The 24,719-nt window shown below is 38.8% G+C and overlaps 1 protein-coding gene across 24 annotated transcripts in view; it reads left to right on the top strand.

Annotated features, from left to right (window-relative positions):
* The window catches only part of NEO1 (neogenin 1), a 230,586-nt gene that overhangs the window by 78,444 nt on the left and 127,423 nt on the right, over positions 1 to 24,719 (top strand). For all 24 annotated transcript variants that reach the window (XR_014060466.1, XR_014060467.1, XR_014060468.1 and 21 more), the window contains exons 4-5: positions 2,454 to 2,607; positions 17,001 to 17,137. Coding sequence is in view for 21 of the 24 variants with exons in the window: in XM_081513585.1 (XP_081369711.1) it covers positions 2,454 to 2,607; positions 17,001 to 17,137 (291 nt within the window). In the remaining 3 variants the exon portion in view is untranslated. The remainder of the gene's footprint in view (positions 1 to 2,453; positions 2,608 to 17,000; positions 17,138 to 24,719) is intronic.

Here is a 24,719-nt window from a genome sequence, read left to right on the forward strand (position 1 = left end):
TCTCTCTCTCACTGTGTGACTGTTGCCACCTTATGTTTTTAGAACACTGCAAACATGCTCTTGCTTTAGGGTCTTTCTACTTACTGTTTTCTCTGCCTGGATCCTCTTCCCTCAGATATCTCTGCTTGACTCACTGTCTTACCCCTCTGCTCAGATATCATTTATCAGTGAAGCCTTCCTTGACCACTGTTTAAGACAACAGTCTTCCATTTCTGCCCCAGCGCTTTCTCCTCCTGCATTTTACTTGAGAATATATCACCTCTGACACACTATATCTTTTATTTGTTGTCTCTCTCCCCTTATTAGTATGTAAGCTCAACTAGGGCAGGGAATTTTGTCTGCTGCCGAGAATGGTAATTGGCACATAGAAGCCAATAAATATACAGATTTGTTTGTTTCAATCAAAATATGATTGAAAGTGAAGTCGCTCAGTCGTGTCCGACTCTTTGCGACCCCATGGACTGTATGTAGCCTACCAGGCTCCTCCATCCGTGGGATTTTCCAGGCAAGAGTACTGGAGTGGGTTGCCATTTCCTTCTCCAGAGGATCTTCCCGACTCAGGGATTGAACCCTGGCCTCCCGCATTGTAAGCAGATGCTTTACTGTCTGAGCCACCAGGAAAGTCCTAGTTCAAGATAGGAAAAGAAAGAACTATTGCTCTATAGCAATGTCTTCCAACCTACTTTCTGACTTGCTTTTATATAGAAGAGGTCTTATTTCATGGCAGACAGAGGTGATATTTTTTCTCTGAATCTGTGTTATCAGTCACAAATCCTCCAAACCAGGTTGAGGTAAATAAGATACTTGGTGTCAAAAGATGAACCACCATGAATATCTGAAACAAAAAATACGGATTGTTTTGTTTACCTAAGGGAGAGCTATGCTTGTAAAGCATAGTCATTTTGAATAATGCAGACTGCTAATATCCTATGAAATTATTTGAAAGACATTGTTCTTGGTTAGGAGACTGGGTTGGGAAGATCCTGTGGAGAAGGAAATGGCAACCAACTCCAGTATTCTTGCCTGGAGGATCCCATGGGCAGAACAGCCTGGCAGGCTACAGTCCATGGGGCCGCAAGAGTCAGACATGACTTAGCGACTAAACCAACAGTCTCCTATAAAATTTTTTGAAAGACATTGTTCTTAGTGTGTTGGTCAGGAGACTGGGATGGGTTGATGTCAGTAATAGAAGCATGTTTTATCGTTGGTTACAGAGACGAGAACAATGTCAGCCTTAGAAGCAAGGGATTCCACCATCGAATGGCTAGTAACTTTTAGAGGCATTGGATAGATAAACTCATCGGTTGGCTTTCAAAGCATGTTCACTGAAGAGAGTTGTGCTAAACTATTAGATAGTGTTTGTTACCATGACTACAGAACTGTCATCGATTAGTTACACAACTTTAAAGCCAGCTCTGATGGTTGTCACAGTGGTATAGAACCTGTTTTCCCAAGAGTTTGGAGCAAAGAGTCTCATCTCTGCCTGAGAACAGTCTTTCTTCTCAAAACTTAACAGTAGAAAGATGGTACTGATGAACCTGTTTTCAGGGCAGCAATGGAGACGCAGACATAGAGAACAGACTTATGGACACAGTGGGGGAAGGAGAGGGTGGGATGAATTCAGACAATAGCATGGAAACATATATATTACCATATGTAAAACAGATAGCAAATGGGAAATTGCTTTATGATACTGGTGCTCCGTGATACCTAGAAGGGTAGGAGTTGGGAGGAAGATTGAAGAGGCTGGGGACATGTGTATACCTATGGCTTATTCGTGTTAATGTGTGGCAGAAACCAACACAATATTGTGAAACCATTATCTTCCAATTAAAAAACAACTAGAAATATCATCCGCATCTAATAGATAACCCTATCTTCTACCCCAGGAGTATGATCTTTTCATATGCCTATAAGAGGGTGACTGTATAAAGTGTGAACACACGTATAGTGGTAGCCTGATAATTGCACCATTGTAAAAATTAAAGGAGTGACTGTCTCAGTGAGCAAGTTAAATAGATGAAGCTCAAAGATTTTTGGAAGTAGCACATACGTATAGGGAAGGAAAAGAAAGAAAACCTCTTATGATATCTCTGTGAGTGATGAGGATGCTAAGGTCCTGAGCTTGCTCAGTCTTTTCCCTATTTGTACTACTTATGAAGTATTTTCCTTATGTTATCTTTTAAAATGAAGGGGGTTCAAGTCAGATCTCACTTAGGTGACCAGTAAGGACACTGAAAGCAGGAGTGATAACTTAAACATGTTTAAGCCTCCCAGAGAGCCTCGAACAAAGTTTTGTATACGGGAATTATTGAGAACTGCTTGCTAATTTAAATGGAATTTTCCTGTCATTTTTGCTTAAATTATTTTGTTGTATAAAACCACACAGACTGAATCGGAATTAGCTATAGTGCTTTCTTAACCATTTTCTTTTGTTTTAAATTTTTTTTCAGATCCTGGTGCCACATCAAACTTGGTATTTTTGAAGCAACCTTCTTCTTTAATCAGAGTCATTGGTCAGAGTGTAGTGTTGCCATGTGTTGCTTCAGGACTTCCTACTCCAACCATTAGATGGATGAAAAATGAGGAGACAGTTGACACAGAAAGGTAACGTTGTCTGCCTAAAAGCCTTTTTCAGCCTTGGCTTGTGACTTGGTCTAATCTTATTTGAGACTATTGATTAAGTTTAAAAAGATTATCTCTTTTATTTTTATTTAAACACATCATGATCCTTATTTATCATTCTTGAAATATGTTTATATTCTGTATATGATTAGGATGTTTAAAGAATGCTTTTAAGATATTAAGGGATAATTATTCCATTGGTTCTTCTTAGCTTAAGGCCCTAGGACTTCCTTCCTTAAATTGTTGCAAGAGTTTCTAATGCTGACTACCTGAGATGTCTAACTTACTCTCATATGCATTTTGTCGATGATAGTTTTTTCCTTTACTTAAACAGTAAAGGAAAATGTATTCCTCATTTTTTTGTTTTTGACTTTTAGAATTATACCAGCTTCCTTCTGTGACCACAAATTTTTCGTCTTACACATAAGCCTTTTCTGTTGACATTGATCACCCTATTTTCCCTCCCAAACACTGTCATTACTTCCTTTTGTTGTTGTTGTTCAGTTGCTAAGTCATGTCCGACTCTGCAACCCCATGAACTGCAGCATGCCAGGCTCCCCTGTCCTTCACTATCTCCTGGAGTTTGCTTAGATTGTTGTCCATTGAGTTGGTGATGCTATCTAACCCTCTCATCCTCTCCTGCCCCCGCCTCCTTTTTTCTTCAATCTTTCCCCACATCAGGGTCTTTTCCAGTAAGTCGGCCCTTCACATCATGTGGCCAGAGTATTAGAGCTTCAGCATCAGTCTTTCCAGTGAACATTCAGGGTTGATTTCCTTTAGCATTGAGTGTTTTGATCTCCTTGCTGTCCAAGGAACTCTCAAGAAGCTTCTCCAGCACCACAATTCAAAAGCATCCATTCTTCGAGACTCTGCCTTCTTTATGGTCCAACTCTCACATTCGTACATGACTACTGGAAAAACCATAACTTTTGACTGTATGGACCTTTGTCAGCAAAGTGATGTCTCTGCTTTTTAATATGCTATCTAGGTTTGTCATAGATAAGTGTCTTCCTGGAAGCAAGTGTCTTCTAATTTCATGGCTACAGTCACCATCAGCAGTGATTTTGGAGCCCAAGGAAATAAAATCTGTCACTACTTCTACTTTTCCCCCTCCTATTTGCCATGAATTAATGAGACCTGATGCCATGATCTTAGTTTTTGAATGTTGAGTTTCAGGCCAGCTTTATCACTCTCCTCTTTCACCTTCTTCAAGACGCTCTTTAGTTCCTCTTCACTTTCTCCCATTAGGTGGTATCATCTGCATATCTGAGGTTGTTGATATTTTTCCTGTCAGTCTTGATGCCGGCTTGTGATTCATCCAGCTCGCCATTTCACGTAATGTACTCAGCATAGAAGTTGCATAAGGAGGGTGACAATATGCAACCTTAACATACTCTTTTCCCAATTTTGAACCAGTTTATTGTTCCATGTCCAGTTGTAACTATTGCTTCTTGACTTGCATACAGGTTTCTCTGAAGACAGGTATGGTGATATTCCCATCTCTTTAAGAATTTTCCATAGTTTCTTGTGGTCCACACAGTCAAAGGCTTTAGCATAGTCAGTGAAGCAGAAGTAGATGTTTTTCTGGAATTCCCTTGCTTTCTCTATGATCCAACGAATGTTGGCAATTTGATCTCTGGTTCCTCTGCCTTTTCTGAATCCAGGTTGTATATCTGGAAGTTCTCAGTTCATATATTGCTGAAGCCTAGATTGAAGGATTTAGAGCATAACCTTGCTAGTGTGTGAAATAAGCACAATTGTATGATAGTTTGAACATTCTTTGGCATTGCCTTTCTTGGGGATTGGAGTGAAAACTGACCTTTTCCAGTCCTATGACCACTGCTGAGTTTTCCAAATTTGCTGATCTGTTGAGTGCAGCACTTTAGATTTTAGATAGCTCAGCTGGAATTCCATCACTTCCACTAAGTGTGTTCATACTAACGCTTCCTAAGGCCCACTTGACTTCACATTCCAGGATGTCTGGCTCCAGGTGAGTGGCCACACCATCATGTTTATTCAAGTCGTTAAGATCTTTTTGTATAGTTCTGTGTATTCTTACCACTTCTTCTTAATCTCTTCTGCTTTTGTTAGATCCTTACCATTTCTGTCCTTTATTGTGCACATCGTTGCATGAAATAATCCCTTGATATCTCCACTTTTCTTGCAGAGATCTCTAGTCTTTCTCATTCTGTTGTTTTCCTCTATTTCTGTGCATAGTTCATTGAAGAAGGCCTTATCTCTACTTACTATTCTCTAGAACTCTGCATTCAGTTGGATACATCTTTTCTTTTTTCCTTGCCTTTCATTTCTTTTCTTTTCTCAACTATTTGTAAAGCCTCCTCAGACAGCCACTTTGCCTTCTTGCATTTTTTTTTTCCTTTGGGATAGTTTTTGTCACCGCCTCCTGTACAGTGTTATGAACCTCCATCCATAGTTCTTCTGTCTGCCAGATCTATTCTTCACCTCTGCTGTATAATCATAAGGGATTTGATTTAGGTCATACCTGAATTGCCTAGTGGTTTTACCAACCTTCTTCAATTTAAGTCTGAATTTTGCAATAAGGAGCTCATGATTTGAGCCACAGTCAGTCCAGTCTTGCGTTTGCTGACTGTATAGAGCTTCTCCATCTTCGGCTGCAAAGAATATAATCAGTCTGAATTTCGGTACTGACCATCTGCTGACATCTATGTGTAGAGTTGTCTGTTGTGTTGTTGGAAGAGGTTGTTTGCTATGACCAGTGTGTTCTCTTGACACAACTCTGTTAGCCTTTGCTCTGCTTCATTTTGTACTCCAAGACCAAACATGCCTGTTACTCTGTGTATCTCTTGACTTCCTACTCCTGCATTCCAATCCCTTGTGATGAAAAGGACATCTTTTTGGGTATTAGTTCGGTCTTAGATCTAGCAGATCTTCACAGAACTGGTCAATTTCAGCTTCTTCAGCATTAGTGGTTGGGGCATAGACTTTGATTACTGTGATGTTGAATGATTTCCCTTGGAAATGAGCTGAGATCATTCTATCACTTTTGAGATTTCAGGCAAGTCCCAGGTGGTACTAGTGGTAAAGAAACCATCTGCCAATGCAGGAGACATAAGAGATGCAGGTTCTATCCCTGAGTCAGGAAGATCCCCTGGAGAAGGAAATGCAACCCACTCCAGTATTCTTGCCTGGAGAATCCCATGGACAGAGGATTATGGATTATGGTTCATAGTGTCACAAAGAGTTGGACACAACTGAAGTGAATTCCCATGCATGCACTGCATTTTGGATTGTTTTGTTGACTATGAGAGCCACTCAATTTCTTCTAAGGAACTCCTGTCGAGTAGTAGATACAATAGTCTTCTGAATTAAGTTCACCCATTCCTGTCCATGTTCAGTTCAGTTCAGTTGCTCAGTCATGTCCGACTCTTTGTGACCCCATGAATCACAGCACACCAGGCCTCCCTGTCCATCACCAACTCCCGGAGTTTAACCAAACTCATGTCCATCAAGTCAGTGATGTCATCCAGTCATCTCATCCTCTGTTGTCCCCTTCTCCTCCTGCCCCCAATCCTTCCCAGCATCAGGGTCTTTTCCAATGAGTCAACTCTTGGCATGAGGTGGCCAAAGTATTGGAGTTTTAGCTTCAACATCAGTCCTTCCAATGAACACCCAGGACTGATCTCCTTTAGGATGGACTGGTTGGATCTCCTTGCAGTCCAAGGGACTCTCAGGAGTCTTCTCCGACACCACAGTTCAAAAGCATCAATTTCTTCGGCGCTCAGCTTTCTTCACCGTCCAACTCTCACATCCATACATGACTACTGGAAGAACCATAGCCTTGACTAGACGGACTTTTGTCGGCGAAGTAATGTCTCTGCTTTTTAATATGCTATCTAGGTTGGTCATAACTTTCCTTCCAAAGAGTAAGCGTCTTTTAATTTCATGGCTGCAATCATCATCTGCAGTGATTTTGGAGCCCCCTAAAATAAAGTCTGACACTGTTTCCACTGTTTCCCCATCTATTTGCCATGAAGTGATGGGACCAGATGCCATGATCTTAGTTTTCTGAATGTTGAGCTTTAAGCCAACTTTTTCACTCTCTTTCACTTTCATCAACAAGCTTTTTAGTTCCTCTTCACTTTCTGCCATAAGGGTGGTGTCATCCGCATATCTGAGGTTATTGATATTTCTCCCGCCAATCTTGATTCCAGCTTGTGTTTCTTCCAGCCCAGCGTTTCTCATGATGTACTCTGCATATAAGTTAAATAAGCAAGGTGACAATATACAGCCTTGACGTACTCCTTTTCCTATTTGGAACCAGTCTGTTGTTCCATGTCCAGTTCTAACTGTTGCTTCCTGACCTGCATACAGGTTTCTCAAGAGGCAGCTCAGGTGGTCTGGTATTCCCATCTCTTTCAGAATTTTCCACAGTTTATTGTGATCCACACAGTCAAAGGCTTTGGCATAGTCAATAAAGCAGAAATAGATGTTTTTCTGGAACTCTCTTGCTTTTTCGATGATCCATTGGATGTTGGCAATTTGATCTCTGGTTCCTCTGCCTTTTCTAAAACCAGCTTGAACATCTGGAAGTTCATGGTTCACGTATTGCTGAAGCCTTGCTTGGAGAATTTTGAGCATTACTTTACTAGTGTGTGATATGAGTGCAATTGTGCGGTAGTTCGAGCATTCTTTGGCATTGCCTTTCTTTGGGATTGGAATGAAAACTGTCCATGTTAGTTCACTGATTTCTAAGATGTTGATGTTCACTCTTAACATGTCCTCTTTGACCAGGTCCAGTTTACCTAGATTTATGGACTTAACATTCCAAATTTCCTATGTAATATTGTTCCTTACAGCATCATACTTTACTTTTGCCACCAGACACACCTACAACTGAGTGTCGTTTCCACTTTGGCCCAGCTGCTTCATTCTTTCTGGAGCTATTAGTAATTGCCCTTTGCTCTTCCCCAGTAGCATACTGGACACCTTCTGATCTAGGGGCTTGTCTTCTGGTGTCATGTCATATTGCCTTTTCATACTGTTCATGGGGTTCCTTATCATCCTGTTCATGGGCTTCTTGCGGCAAGAATACTGGAGTGTGGTTTGTTATTCCCTCCTCCAGTGGACCATGTTTTGTCAGAAATCTTCAACATGACCTGTCCTTCTTGTGTGGCTCTGCATGGCATGGCTCATAGCTTCATTGAGTTGTGCAAGCCCCTTCGCCCCAACAAGGCTGTGATCCATGAAGGGCCATTTACTTCCTTAGGTAATGGATTTTTTTCTCAGTTGTATTCTGGTAAGAGAACTGGGTGGTGGTGGTAGTTCTGTATGATTTATTTCCGTAACAAAGTCATCTTGTGCATTGTAGAATGTACAGTAATATCCCTGGCCTCTGCCCATGAGATGCAGTAGCACACCCAAGTTGTGTCAACCAATTGCCAGATGTCTCTCAGGAGACAAAATTATCCCCAGTTGAGGACCATTTTCCCGGAGCAGTGCTATCTAACGGGAACATGATGAAAGCCACATATATAATTAAAAATTTTCTGGAACATATGTCATTAACTAAATAAAATAATTTATACAATGTACTGGTTAAAGTGAAATTTAGTTGTACCAAAACAATAAAGTTTGTGTTTAGTCCTACTTCAGATCCTACATTTACATTTCCTCAGTCAGTGTAGCCACATTTCAAGTGTCAGTAGCCACATGTGGCCGGTGGCTATTGTTTGGATAGAGCAAGTGTAGAGCTTCCCAGCTGACTAACTCAGCGTAAGCAGGTAATCTTAATTTGTGTAGTTCAGTAAACAAGATATGGAAAGGAGTATCTGTCTAGTCAGCTCGGTGATCAACCTTTACTGATCAGTGGGGATGCTAGAATACAATCAGATCATTCCTCACATGTTCCGTTAGCCAAACTGATAGTACCATCTTCAGTATCACCTGATTTCTTACTGAACACCTGTCCAGTCACCAGCTTCTGTCTATACTTTGCTCCCTTTTCCCCCACTCTTTTTTCCAGCTAAATATTATACCAAGAATTCATAAGACTTTAAGGGAATTTTTTTAAACCTACACTGACTGAAAAGGAACCTTAAGATAGGGTATACAAATTTTAAGCTCTTAGAGTAGAAATTTTAATTGGCTACATGTTAGAACAAAGTCTCAGGAATAGGAGAGCTGAGATAGGTTATTTTTAAAGCTTTTATATTTTATCTTCATAGAAGTACATTCTGAAGACAGATAATAAGAGTTTGACTTCTTATATAAGAAATAAAAGTGAGAATTTCCATGACTCTCATTTGTTTATTCAATGATTATTCAACAAATATTTATTAAATGCTCTTTATGTTAGGCCCTGTTCTAGGTACAGGAAATAGAGTAGTGAACCAAATAAGAGATTTTTTGCTCTTAGGGAGTTCATATTCTAGTGGACAAGAGTCAGGCAGTAATCATATGAACATAAAATTTCAGTTTACAATAAGTGCTGTGAAGAAAATTAAGGCAAATTTAGTAATTTCCTAGTTACATTACTTTGAATTTTAAGGATAAATAAGAGACAGAAGATTGAGTAGGCTTCCCCATCTTGAGTTCTGTAGGCTTCTCAACACTTCAGTTACGTGGTAGAAAAGTCTGAGAAGCATTGCTTTGCCATACCACTGTCTCAGGAAGCTTCAGAAGAATATAAGAGCAAGACAGTGTTGGTGTTCTTCACACTGGTGTTTCCAGACCCAGGCACAGTACATGGCATATAATTGGGTAGGAAGAGTGCAACCAATGTATTTTGGTTGAATATCTGAATGTAGTATAGCAAAATGTAAGTAGGTGAATGGAACACAACAGTGCTTCAGGTTAGATACAAGTAATTATTCAAAGTATCCTTGTTTCTGCCAGAGTCTTATGAGATATGTAGATGGACCTTAGTTAATAAATTATGTAGACCTCAAATTAGAAAGAAATTTAGAAATTGAAAGAAAAATGTGGCTAGAAATCTAGATAGTAACCAGGCTGGCTCTAGTGAAAAAGAAAAACCAAACAAATTATTAGACATCCGTCTCAATTATTAGTCTTAGGAACTAGTTAAGAATATTTCAAAACATTTCCATGACTTTTATAAATGTGTTAAGAATTGATATATTTGGTCAATCTTTTGTTCACATTTGTTTGGATCCAAACCAAACATAGCTATTGAAGTGAGGTTGGTGGTAGAAATGTATCCCATTCATTGAGTAGTTTTATTTGAAAGAGAGAGAATTCAGAAAATACAAATGCTAAAGTGCATGGTGACTGACAGCAAAATGTAATTTAGTAATTAAATAATGTTATGTTTTAGTGGAATGATAGATTAGAACTCAGCTGCAAAAGAAACAGGTTATAGTTATATAAATGCTTAATGTTAGATTACAATTGACAATAGTAGAAAAATTAGATTATTTAAAGGACAAGTGGAGGACTTCCATTTCTGCGAAGGTTGAGTAGTATTATCCCCTCTTCTTCCTGTTGCATACAACTGAAAACTCTGGACGTTACATGTAGAACAGATGCAAGACTCTGAAAGGTGGAGAGAGGAAGGGACCTTAGACCTAAGAAACAAAATGATATTAAGTTCCCTGGGTTTTGTTTTTACCTTGTATATCCCAGCTTGAGCTGAAGAAGCTGATCACTTGGAAACACCACTAGGCACAAACAAAAAAGCACTGCCAAAGTGTGTTTTCTCTAGCCAAAGGACCAGAAAGGGGCAGCAAGATAAAAACTACTCCAAACTACTCTAATGATTCCTACTCCAGACAAATACCACATAAAAAACGGTGGTCCCATCTTCTCCCATGCCAGCAAAGGCTTAGTGGGATGCCTAGATGTCTACCGTCACCAGGTTGTGATGAAGTCTCCCATCCTCCCTGCTCTGTGGTGTCAGAGGCTAAGTAGAGAGCCAAGACTTTCATCCCAACCAGGCAGTATTGAGGCCCCCACCCCTGCTGTATCAGTGGAGGCGCCTGGGGAGCCTGGACTTTTATCCCACCTGGCAATAGACACACTCTTTCCCAGCTTCCCTTCTCCACTAGGGTGGTATCAAAGGAGACCTGTGGAGAGTCAGGACTTTTAGTACCTTGTAATGTCGAATCCTCTCTCTTCATGGTGTTACTGGACGCCATGTGGGGAACAGTAATGAGGCACTTTTAATGCACCCAGCCAGAGAGCAGTCTCAGTGGAGGCGTAATGAGGAGCCAGAACTCTCAGTCCTGCTAAGGCCTGATGAGGAGCCCCCCTTCCCCCTCAGATGTCAGTGAAGACTGAGGGTGGAACCTGGACTTCCACTTCCACCTGACTTACTGAGGTAGCACCTCCCCTCTCCACTGGGTGTCAGAAGAAGCCACCTGAAAGCAAAAGGTTCAGTAGGATCCAGAATCTTATAACATAATGCCCCAAATATCCAGATGTCAATGGAAAATTGATCACCATACCAAGAATGAGGAGAATCTCAAATGAGAAAAGACAATTAATGCTAAAACTGAGATTACAGATCTTTGAATTATGTAAGAAAGATTTTTAAAGCAGTTATCATTAAAATACTTCCACAAGGAATTATGAATACATTAGAAATAAACAGAAAAACAGAATATCTCAAGAGATAAATAGTCTCTTCAGAGGAATAGAAGATTTAAAGAAGAACTAAATGGAAAATTTTGAACTAAGACAATAACAACTACAACAAAAAAACCCAACTCATTAGATGGGCTAACAAGAGACTGGATGGGATAAAGGAAAGAATTAGTGAACTGGAAAAAAAGGGAGATGACACAAGATGATCAATATTAGGACTGAACTGGGGGTGCCACTACAGACCCTGCAAACATTGAAAGGATAATAAGAGAATACTATAAACAACTACTGCTCATGTAGTCCAGTAGTCATGTGTGGATGTGAGAGTTGGACCACAAAGAAGGCAGAGTGCCGAAGAATTGATGCTTTTGAACTGTGATGCTGGAGAAGACTCTTGAGAGTCTCTTGAACAGAGATTAAACCAGTCCATCCTAAAGGAAATCAACCCTGAATACTCATTGGAAGGACTGATGCTGAAGCTGCAATACTTTGGCCACCTGATGCCAAGAGCCGACTCTTTAGAAAAGACCCAGATGCTGGGAAAGATTGAAGGCAGAAGGAGAAGAGGGTGACAGAGGATGAGACGGTTGGATGGCATTGCTAATTTAATGGACATGAACTTGGGCAAATTCCAGGAGGTGGTGAAGGACATGGAGGCCTGGTGTGCTGCATTCCATGGGATCACAAGGAGTCGGACACGACTTGGTGACTGAACAACAACATAAACAATTGTACATCACATAAGTTTGACTTAGACAAACCATTTCCTATAAAACACAAACTGCCATATCTAACCCAATATGAAATAAGTTAAGTAGCCCTCTTAACTCTTAAGGAGATTAAATTTGTAATTTTAAAACTCTCCCCAGAAGTCTGCAAGTCCACATAGCTTCATTGAAGAATTCTATCAGTGTTTAAAGAGTTAGAACCAATTCTACACAGTCTTTCTAGAAAATGGAAAGAATTGGAGCTAATATTATATAATGAGAATTTTATTATGCCTCACATTTTGGGTGCATGTAAATTCTGTGTTATCTTGCCTGGGAAACACTATGAACAGAGAAGCCTGGAGGGCTACAGTCCATGAGGTCACAGAAGAACAGGACATGACTTAGCAACTAAACAATAAAATTAAAAACTTTTGCTTTGTGAAAGACCATGTTAAGAGGATGAAAAGATAAAACTACAGAATTTTTGTGGGGACAGAATATTTGCCAACCATATATCAAACAAAGGAGGAGTATCTAAAATGTGTAAAGGTATCTCAAAACTCAGTATTTAAAAAAGTATATAATTCAGTTAGAACGTAGACGGAAGAGTTAGATAGTTCAGTTCAGTCACTCAGTGGTGTCCAACTCTTTGCAACCCCATGGACTGCAGCACACCAGGCTTCCCTGTCCATCACCAACTCCCGGAGCTTATTCAAACTCATGTCCTTTGAGTCGGTGATACCATCCAACCATCTTATCCTCTGTCATCTTAGATAGATGGTTCACCAAAAAAGATGTACAGATGGCAGATAAGCACAGGAAAAATTGTTTAATATCATTAGCCATTAGTAAGGGCAAATTAAAACCACAAGATACCACTGCATACTTAAAGAGTGACAGTGCCAAATGTTGTCAAGTATGTGGAGAAATGAGATCACTCTGGCATTGCTGGTAGGAATGTGAAGTGGTGCAGCCACTCAGAAGAACTGTTTAACAGTTTCTGAAGAAATTTGTTGCAACCGCCATATTACCTAACATTTACGTTCTTGGGCATTTATCCCACTGAAACTAACTTACGTTCAGACAGAAACCTGCACGTGTATATTTATAGCAGCTTTATTCATAATACCCCCAAACTGGGAACAACCCAGCTGTCTTTCATTGAGTGAAGGATTAAATAAACAATGTCTATTCATACTCTGGAATTACTGTTCAGCAATAAAAGGAATGAACTATTGACAATTGCAACAACCTGGATGAATCTCCAGACAATATGCTGAGTGAAAAAAGCCAATCCCCAGAGGTTGCATGCCATGTGACTATTTATGTAACATTCTTCATGAAATGTCAAAATTATTGAAGTGGAGAACAGGTTAGTGGTTGCCAGGGGTTAATGAGGAGGTGGGCGAGGGAGAGAGGTGGATATGGCTATAAAAGAGCAGCAGGAGGGATCCTTGTGGTGGGAATGTCCATCTCCTAGTTATAGTTTCACAAGATCTTACTGTTGAGGGAAGCTAAGGGTCCATGAGGTCTCTCTGTATTATTCCTTGGACCTGCATGTGAATCTACAGGTGCCTCTAAAAAGTTTAAAGAAAAAAAGCAAATGAGAGTGTATGTAAGATTAGCTTTCACCTACCCTTCCTCGCCTGCTGTTTTAGAGGAAGAGGTGTCTAAGAAGTTCCTTTGTGCTCTGGATATTATTTTCCATTTTCTCCAGTAGTTTTGTGAATCCTCTTTTCAGATATTTTCCTCTCCATTGGCTACCTCTCTTTTGTCTTTAAAAAAGCTTACCTCTCTCTCACTCAAATAACAATACATAAAAACCTAAATTAAGTCATTTTCCTTCTGCGTTCCCCTTCACACTTACTGCCCTGACCTTAAGAATCTTTTTTGACGTGTGTTTCTTCCTCAGCTTTTCTGTCCAGTCCATCTGTCATTTTACCTCCTAAATATCTCTGAAATTCATGTGCGTTGCTAACACCTTATTCCAGGCTGCTGTTGACTGTCACGTCAGTTACTTCAGTAGCCTCCTTTTAACCCCACATATACTCTGGCCTCATTCCAAATGCTCTTGCCATAGCAGTCTTTCCAAAGCCCAGGTCTTAACTACATCATTGTCAACTTCCCACCCACTTTTAAAGATGTTTAATGGACTTCCATTTTTTTCAAGTTAAGGACTCAGATTCTTAAAATGGCTTTCAGAGCCTTGTGTCGTCTGGCTCCATCCTTATATTTTTGCTTTTTTAATTCTTACATCTGGCCACATTTGTGATTTTTGGATCCCCAGATACACTGTGATCCTTTCTGTCACAATCCTTTGCATGTGCTAGACTTTCTTTTTTTGAAATCTTTTCCTCCCCTTCATTATCAGCTAGCTCCTATTCATTCTTCAGATCTAAGCTCAAAGGTCATTTTTATCAGTGAAATCTTTTTCTGATTTTCTGACAAATTGTTTTGATATACCATTGTGTCGTGAAAGTCGCTCAGTAGTGTCCAGCTCTTTGTGACCCCATAGACTGTAGCCCATCAGGCTCCTCTCTCCATAGAATTCTCCAGGCAAGAATACTGGAATGGGTCACCATTTCCTTCTCCAAGGTAACTACCCGACCCAGGGATCAAACCCGGATCTCCTGCATTACAGGCAGATTCTTTACTGTCTGAGCCACCAGGGAAGCCCATAACTCTACTGTTGTGTAGAGTTTACCATTTTCTATGTCCATCTTTCCCTCTGAATTGCATGACAGCACTGATTTTGTTTTTGCTTGCTTCAGTATCCCAGCTGTTACCTGACATACATAGGGACACCAGTAAATAATTGTTGAATGAATGAATAAATCCCCTTCTTTAACTTCATCATCCAACTTTTCAAAAGAGTGGTGATTACTTCATGCCTCTCTTTACCCCTGTTGCTACTGCCATGATTCATCCTTTTCTCTTCAATTCCATCACAATGACTTTACAACTTCTCCTTGTTTCTTCACTAAATCTGATCATCTTATCAATCTGCTCAAAAGCCTTTCCCTTTGGCCAGAGAAATAGGTCTTAGCACACCATGTTCTCCTCAGCTGAGCCCTGGTTACTCAGAGACACATATGTACATACACTCCTTATGTCCAGCAGTGCTCAGTTTGGGTCCGTTGACCATGAATACTTTTCCACTTACTGTTTCTGTTGACTGCATCTTTGAATTTTAGAGCTCTAAAAGCTTGATTTCCTTTGTGCTATAAGCCACCATATGTTACGTGAACAACTTAAATCATTTCTGAGAAGCTGTTGGACATTCTTCCTCCCAGACTTCTTTTAAGGAAAGTAAAATCAGCTGCATTAAGAAAGACTGACTTCTACTGTTCTTGTACTCATGGCAAATATGAGGCATAGCAAGTATCAGGAATGTTTCTTAGTATAATTATTAGATATAAATTGCTATACCTCAGTTTCAAAAGTACTGTACTAACTAGTGTTTCAAATTATATTCCACTTAGTTGGGTATCGTATGTGTGTAGGACTGATTTCCCCTTTATGAATATTGGTTTCCATTTATGAAACATAGTAGTGAATTTGACCAGTAGTAAAATATAGGATATTAACTTTTGTAAATTTGCCCTGTTTTGTGAGGCACGCAAATCTTGTTTTATCTCTGTTTCTTTTATCCTAATCATTCTTTCTTGCTTTCTTCCATTATATGTTGTCTAGCTTTTCTATCACATGAAGTTGTAATTTGAGGGTGTAATTAAGATAGTTCACATTGGAAGGCCACTTGATAAATTTAGTCATGATCTTTTAGAGTATTTCTTAGAGAAATCACCACACCTGATTCTGGTTTTCCCTTGGCACAGAAACTTAATCTTGCCTGTTGAATTCAGGAAGACTAATTACCCAGATTCATAGTGTACTAAAACTTAAGCCAGTATAGTGCTTTACTTAGAATGAGAATTGTTTTAAGTGTGGCCCAGACTGAATAGTGATTTTCTCTGATTTTTCTTCCCCATCAGGAATTCATATGAAAAGCCAAATTGTAATCAGAACTTTTTTGTTGAGCATAAATACAGACAGGAACTATAACGATATTAAGATCTATGAGAAAAATCTACCTGTGAAAACCAGTTAGTTACAAAACCTTAAAGTAAAAGTAAAATTGTAACTCTCCAAAGTCTCCAAATTTAACTAAATTTATTGACTTTATAAAAATTTCATCAGTATTGATTTGTGATTTCTTCCTTGATGTTACAGAATGATTCGGCTTTCCTTTTAAATATTCTTTTTGAGAGAGAGAAAGGGAGGGAGGGAGTGGGACAGGAAATGAGATTTTCTTGTGGTAGCTATTTCACTTTCCAGGGATTACTTCAAATAATGTATATATAACATACTACAATGTTACAGATAGCAGAATTCCTTTATGAAAATACTTGACCTGTACAAAAATTTAAAAATATATATTCTCTTTAAATAGACTTAAGTCATGTAGAGTTGGGTCAGTAATGTTTAGCATCCTTGCTGATAATGGTGTGATGGTGGCTAGTTTGTGCCCAGTTGCCACACCCAGAAAACTGCTCTCTGGCAACCATTCTTCTCTCTCCCTCCCTTCCTCTTTTCCTGCCTTTCCTAGCCAAGCTATCATTGGAAACTTTCAGTAGGCACTGTGACCCCATGACTTACTGTTTCTGATCTGACATGTTGCCCTCTGTGTTAGTCATTTGAGTGTGGCATCACTGTGCTGGTGTGATTCTCAGAGTGAAACCAGACTTCAGAATTACACAATTTGAAAAAAAACAAAACAAAACTGGGTGGAGTGGGTAAGCAGGGATGGATTGTGGGCAGTGGAATTGGTCACAACAGTGGTATCCCTTTGGGAATAATCAGTGTCAGAGATAATTCATTGTAACATTTTGATTTGTATTTATGATATTTATGCATGTAAAATATGAGCAAGGTAAATTGAACTAAATTAAATTCTGATATTTTACATTGGTCTCAGTCCATCTGTAGCTGTATAAATAATATAAATGTTTTATCTGTTTTATGTAGAGAGTTTTTCAGGTATCATATTTCTCGTTCTGAAACATATCAATATTTTTAATGCAGCTCTGGAAGGTTGGTATTGCTGGCAGGTGGTAGTCTGGAGATCAGTGATGTCACCGAGGATGATGCTGGGACTTATTTTTGTATAGCTGATAATGGAAATGAGACCATTGAAGCTCAAGCAGAGCTTACAGTACAAGGTATGCAAATATTTCTTGTATAAATTTTAAAAATACTGTTGTACTTTATGGGTTTGCTAATTGTTAAACATTAATGTAGAGGAGGCAAATACAGCGTAATAGTTAAAAGTCTAAGCTTTAAACCAGGTCGCTTGGGCTCAAATGCTGGGTCTTGTATTTCCTAGCTGTATAACTATAGGAGATTTACTGCTCTGAACCTCATTTTCCTCATCTGTAAAGTGAAGATAATAAGAGTACTTACCTCATTGGAGTTGTTTTCAGGATCAGAAGAGTAATACTTGTAAAACTCCCAGAATGGTGACTAGAATATGGTATAAGCTCAAAATTAGTTGTTGTTATCTGTAGTATAAGGTAGAGAAGGGTGCAGTCTGGGGCATCTGGATCACTTTTCTTATCTCAGAATACTTTATCTTTCTCTGACCAAGAACCACATATCCTAAGCATTGGTGTTTTCACCTTTCAGGTGAATAGATCACCCAGGAAGGAGTGCGCTGTGGCTTTCAATGTAACACCTGTTTGATTTTATGATTTTTTTTTTTCTTTTCAACTAATGCTGACCATCAGAGCATCTCCCTTACAGGCTCTGTGATTCAGAAGTCAAAGAAAATGACCATGGCATGTACACATAACCTCGCCATCTTCCTTGCTCTTCCTCCATCTGGAAATGTACCATCAGAGGAACATTTGCTCTCTCTCCTATGATTTGTCTGCAAATATTTGTTTCAAATAAAAATCTTGAAGACCTCTGTTACTTTTAGGGAAATACAACACTGCTTGGATATGTGGAAGTACACGTTAGCTCATGACATTCAAGTTGTCTCCAAATGTATTATATTTGATAAAATGCTTCCTGCTATATGGTTCAGGGTGGTTTCATGTTTTATACGAAAGTCTTTTGGTACATTTTGTGGGTTTCAGAGTGGGAAGTAGTCACATTCCTACTCTGATTGATAGGAATTGAGGAGAACATTGGGTTCTATGCTGGCAGAGGCATAGAATGTTTATATTCTCTGTTGTTATCTGTGGGTGGATTTATAACCTCTGAAAACCACAAGAGCAAGTCTTAGAGTTCATATAACTATTACCTCACTTGAGCTCAGCCATTGCTCTGGCTAGATGGAAAATAGATTTAGACCAATTGTAGAATGACCAGTTTATTTCTTTGCCTCTGTGTCAATGAAACTGGACAAATAAAATATTAGTGAACTCCATCTTATTTGGAACTCCATCTCATTTACTCTACAGACTGTAAAGTTAGTAGAAGAAAGTATAGGAGGATAACTTTGTCACCCAGGAGCAAGAAAAGATTATTTTAAATAAAACTTTGGATGCAGAAATCATGAGGCAAAACATTGATGGCTTGGATCATGTCAGACAAAGTGTGTTTTTCTTGAACATTCAGATGATGAAGAAGAATTGAGGAGCAAAGGATGGGTTAAATATTTGGGTAAATCTAAGTGGATATTGACTATGTAGAATGATAATGTTAAATGGGATTTAAAATAGAATACACACACGTATAAGTCAGGAGTAAGGATGTGGAGTTAGTCTTCTAAGATTCTTAAAATGTCCAGGAAGTGGTAAAAGTACTGTGTTATATTAGCAGTTAATAAGGCAGGGATGTGTCCTGTAATCTTTGTGGGAGGCTTTGAAAAAACAATAGAAAAATCTAACTATAACAAGGTAATAAAAGAAGAAAGTAAAAATAAAAAGTTCTCCAAAAGAAAGTAAGAAAGGAAAGGAAAAGGAACATAGAATAAGGTGGACTAAGGGAAAATGAGTAGTGAAATAGTAGACTTTTCATATTATTAAGAGTTAATATAGAAGGAAAATAAAACGATTCTAAATATGTATTGTTGTTGTTCAGTTGCTCAGTCATGTCTGACTCTTTGCGACCCCACGGACTGCAGCACGCCCAGCTTCTCTGTCCTTCGCTATCTCCCCGAGTTTGTTAAAACTTGTGTTCATTGAGTCAATGATGCCATCCAACCATGTCATCCTTTGTCACCCCCTTCTCCTCCTGACCTCAATCTCACAGCATCAGGGTCTTTTCCAGTGAGTTGGCTCTTTGCATTAGGTGGCCAAAATATTGCAGCTTCAACTTCAGCATCCCCCCTTCCAAATGAGTATTCAGGGTTGATTTCCTTTAGGATGGACTGATTTGATCTCTTTGCTGTCCAAGGAACTGTCAAGAGTCTTCTCTAGCACCACAGTTCAAAAGCATCAATTCCTTGGCACTCAGCCTTTTTTATGATCCAACTCTGACATCCCATACATGACTACTGGAAAAACCATAGCTTTGACTGGATGGAACTTTGTTGGCAAAGTGATGTCTCTGCTTTTTAATATGCTGTCTAGGTTTGTCACAGCTTTTCTTCCAAGCAGCTAGTGTCTTTTCATTTCATGGCTGCAGTCACCATCAGCAGTTATTTTGGAGCTCAAGAAAATAAAATCTGTCACTGTGTCCACTTTTTCCCCATCTGTTTGCTGTGAAGTGATGAGACCAGATACCATGATCTTAATTTTTTAAATGTTGAGTTTTAAGTCAGCTTTTTCACTGTCCTCTTTCACCTTCATCAAGAGGCTCTTTAGTTTCTCTTCACTTTCTGCCATTAGGGTCGTGTCCAGGCAAAAATACTGGAGTGGGTTGCCATTTCCTCTCCAGGGTATTTTCCCGACCCAGGGATTGAACCCAGGTCTCCTGCATTGCAGGTGGACTCTTTACCGTCTGAGTCACCAGGGAAGCCCAAATATGTATTACTTCATAACATAATCTCAAAATAAGAAAGACAGAAACTGATAGAACTACAAAAAGTAGACTAAACAAACCCACAGCCCCAAGTGGTAGATTTTAATACACTTCAGTAATAGGTAGGATATGTAGAACAAAGCAAGTAAATACAAACAAAATAAAAACTGCAAACCATCATAATACAAAACTGAACAACACAATTCACAAAGTTGACTTAATTGATGTTGTTAAAATATTGCACCAAACAAATGAATAAACTATTTTTATAAATGCCTATGAAACTGTTATTAAAATATGCTGTATACTGACCATAGAACAAATCTTAACAAATTTAAGAAAATTGAAATTCTATGGATTTGACCTCTGTGGAATTAAGATTGAAATTAATTACAGAACTAGGGGCTTCCCTGGTGGCTCAGACAGTAAAGAATTTGCCTGCAATGCAGGAGACCTGGGTTTGAGCCCTGGGTCAATAAGATCCCCTGGAGGAGGGCATGGCAGCCCACTCAAGTATTCTTGCCAGGAGAACCCCATGGACTGGCAGGCTACCAACCACAGGGTCGCAAAGTGTCAGACACGACTGGAGCGACTAAGTATGCAGCACGCAGGGGATGCTTAGAGGATATGTATAGTCTTGTGTGTTTCAGTTGTGTTCTGCTCTTTACGACCTCATGGACTGTAGCCTGCCAGGCTCCTCTGTCCATGGAATTTTCCAGGCAAGAATACTGAAGCAGGTTGTCATTTCCTACTCCAGGGGATCTTCCGGACCCAGAGATCCAGCCCGTGTCTCTTGTGTCTCCTGCTTTGGCAGGCAGATTCTTTTACTACTGAGCCACCTATGAAGCTCTTACTTAGTACATATATTAGAAGGGAAGAAAGGCTGAAAGTTTAGTGATTTAAATATTCATCTCAATAAATGGGTAAAAAAGATGTTATATGTATATGTATTAATATATATGTGTATATGTATACACACATATTCACACAGTGGAATGCTACTCAGCCATAAAAGTGTGAAATAATACCATTTGCAGCCACATGGGTGGACCTAGAGGTTATCATACTATGTGAAATCAGACAGAGAAAGACAAATATCATATGATATCACTTATATGTGGAACCTAAAATGATAAAAATGAACTTACAAAAAAGACTCAACAGATCTAGAAAACAAATTTATGGTTACAAAAGGAGAAAGGAGGGGTGAATGATAAATTAAGAGTTTGGGATTAGCAGACACAAACCTACTATACATAAAACAACAAGGTCCTACTGTATAACACAGGGAACTATATTTAATATCTTGTAATAAACCATAATGGAAGAGAATATGAAAAAGTATATATACATAACTGAATCACTTTCTTATACACCAGAAACTAACACAACATTGTAAATTAGCTATATTTTAATAGAACACATGCATAAATAAATATCTCAAAAAAAGCTAAAAGAGAAAAGAATAGCAAATATAACCCAAAGAAAACAAAGAAATAATCATAAGAACAAAAATTAATGAAATAGAAAGCAGACATTCAAAATAAAGTGTTTCCACAAAGGCAAAAGTTGGTGCTTGTAAAGAATAACAATGTTGATAAGCCCCTGAGAAGACTTATATATAAATTGACAAGATCTTTGTTGAGACCAAGAGTCAGCAAACTACATGCCTTGGACCAGATCTGCTAACTCCTTATTTTTTATATAGCCTGTGAACTAAAAATAGTTTATATGGTTTTAAATGGCTGAAAAATATCAGAAGAATAATATTTAGTGATACATAAAATTTTATGAAATTCAGATTATACTGTCCATAAGTAAAATTTTATTGGCACTCATGTATTGACTATAGCTGCTTTCATGCTATAGCAGAGGATTTGAGTAGGCCCACAGAGCCAAAGATTCTCACTGTCTGGTCCTTTTCAGAAAAACTTGACTTCTGATAAACTCTATAAAGAACTATAGATCAATAGGTAAACAAAGACAGATAAACCAATAGAAAATGGGCAAGACTTGAACCTCACAGATCTCTGTCCCTTGCATGCTCAGTCACTCAGTCCTGTGGACTCTTTGTGACCCCATGTGCTGTAGCCCCAGGCTCTTCTGTCCACAAAATTTTCCTGGCAAGAATACTGGATTAGGTTTCCCTTCCAGGGGATCTTCCCACCTGTGTCTCTTGTATTAGCAGTTCAGTTCTTTACCACTGAGCCACCTGGGAAGCCCTCACCAGGTGGCTAGTAAACATTTGAAAGAGAGGTTGTTGTTTTCAGTTTTCAGAGGAATGTAAACAAAAGCGGCAATGAGGTAACACTGAACTTCACCAGAGTGGCTAAAATAAGAGAAACTAACAATACTGGGTATTGGCTAGGATGAGGAACAGTTGAGATGCTAATATACTGCTGTTAGGACTGTACATTGATTTAATCACTTTAGCTCTAATGCTGTTTGGCAGACTCTACTAAAACTGCAGACAAACTTATTTTATGAGACAGTGGTTGTATTCCTAGGAGTATACTCATCAGAAGTATATAAATATATGCATCAAAAAACGTGCACAATGTTGTTCTCATTAGCTTTATTCACAGTGAATCAAAACCGGAAACAACACTAGAATAGGAAAATAGTGCTCTAATCATATGATGGCATGTTGCCAGTAATGAAAATTGGGAAACCAGTGCTCAGCGGATTGATAAATCCACAAATATCATTGAAAGAAAAAGCCATGCATGAAATAATACATACTTTATGGTTCAATTTTTATAAAGTTCGAAAATAGGTAGAACTCATCTGTGATTTTAGAAGTGAAAATAGTGATTACTTTTGGACAGGGGTAGGGTAGTGACTCTTGTACAGTGGAGTTTCTGGTGTGTTAATATTTCTTAATGTAGGTGGTAGTTACAGTAATTCAGGCTGTGATGTTAATGTGTGTCACATGAGGTCTTTTTTGTTGTTTACAGATAAAAAGTCATGTACAAAAATTTTTTGGAAAATTTGATTTTGAATCTTGTCCCATAGCTGAAAATATTTGTTTCTTTTTCTGATGGGAAAGCAATTACGAGAAGTGGTTTGGGGTTATATGTATATATATTTATTTATATAGTTACTTTTGTATTTATAGTCATACCTGTCTGATTTCTGTTGTTTTTTTAAAAAGTTATAGCTACAGGAAATGCCATAGTGAGTGTTAATGCAGAAAGGGTTATAAGTTCAGTCTTCATCTGTTAAATATATCAAATTTATTGTTTTATCGTTAACTCCTGGGATTTCTACACATGCTGTGACGTGAATTAGCCCACCATGTATTTCCTGTCATCTTAGATTGTTGATAACACTTAAAATGGGTCATGAGTTTTTTTTTTAAACAGGAATTTTTCCTTTTCTCTTAAAACATTCATTATAGTCTATGATACACATCTTCCCTCCCCACAAAAGAAGAAAATTTTCCGTATGTATTTTTGTGAGGTAAATTGATATGTTCTAAATTGATTAAAAATTTAGAATTCCACAGTCTTTCTCTGAAGTCATACAGTAACATCATCTACTTTTCCTGCCCTTCTATTCTGCTCTCTCTGATCTCTGTCCACATTAAGACACTCCTCGCCCCTCTTCTCCTGGTCATCTTCATGATCTCATTTCCCTTTACTTCATGATTATTTACAATAGTCTGCCCTCATTTATTAGAACTCAGTTCTCTTGGCTTAGGGTAAAAGCAGACTGCTTATGGTGTATATACAGAACACTAGCAGACCCTTCATATGTTAACTGAGAGATACCACAGAGAAGTAGTTAAGAACAGTCTCTGGACTCAGCATACCTGGGTTCCAGTCTTACATCTGTCACTTCTTAGCTGTATGAACTTGTTATTTAGCTTATCTGTGTCTTAGTTTCTTTTATCAGTTAAATGAGTTGTTATAAGGCTTAAAGAAACTTATGGCACTTTTCCACCAGAACCTGGGATGGAAATGAACTCATCTTTATCAAACTGTATGTAGTGTCCTGGACATACTGTGTGATTTGATGGGGCTCTATTCACCTGTATCCTCTCATGAGCATATGCTCAGTCACTCAGTTATGTCCGACTCTTTGTGACCCCATGGACTGTAGCCTGCCAGGTTCATCTGTCCATGGAATTGTCTGGGAAAGAATACCAGCGTGGGTTGCCATTTCCTTCTCCAGAGGATCTTCTGGAACTCACATCTCCTGCATTGCAGGCAGATTGTTTACCACTGAGCCACTTGGGAAGCCCCGTATCCTCTCACCCTCAGCTAAAATTTCCAAATTTCCAGATAGTTCTTTTCCTGATTTCTCTTTGAAGCTTTTCATAATCATCTTCTTACCCTCAGGTAATTATTATGTCTCTTAAAATAACTTTTTCTTTTTACCAGTAATGTTTCTCACTGATTTGTTTATGTGCCTTTCCCCACTACTACTAGACTGAGGTTCTTATCAACAGGAACTGGTCATAATCATTTTTTGTCATTGTGCTAAGTCACTTCAGTTGTGTCTGACTCTTTGCAACCCCATGGACTGTAGCCCTCCAGGCTCCTCTGTCCATGGTATTTTCCAGGCAACAATATTGGAATGGTTTGCCATTTCCTCTCCAGGGGACTTCCTGACCCAGGGATTGAACCGAGTCTCTTAAGTCGCCTGCATTGGAGGCAGGTTCTTTAACACTAGCGCCACCTGGGAAGCCATTGTTGTTGTAGATTATCAGCAATTAATTATTGAATAAGTGAATAAAACTTTGTGTTGAAATTTTGAAGTGACAGCTAGAATAATTTCATGTTTGTGGTTACTTTGTTATTCATGTTTTCCTTTGCAGCTTGCTTTTAA

This window comes from Giraffa tippelskirchi, chromosome 7 (genome assembly GCF_054371585.1).
Source record: "Giraffa tippelskirchi isolate mGirTip1 chromosome 7, T2T-mGirTip1v1.2.pri, whole genome shotgun sequence".
Classification (NCBI taxonomy): Eukaryota; Metazoa; Chordata; class Mammalia; order Artiodactyla; family Giraffidae; genus Giraffa; species Giraffa tippelskirchi.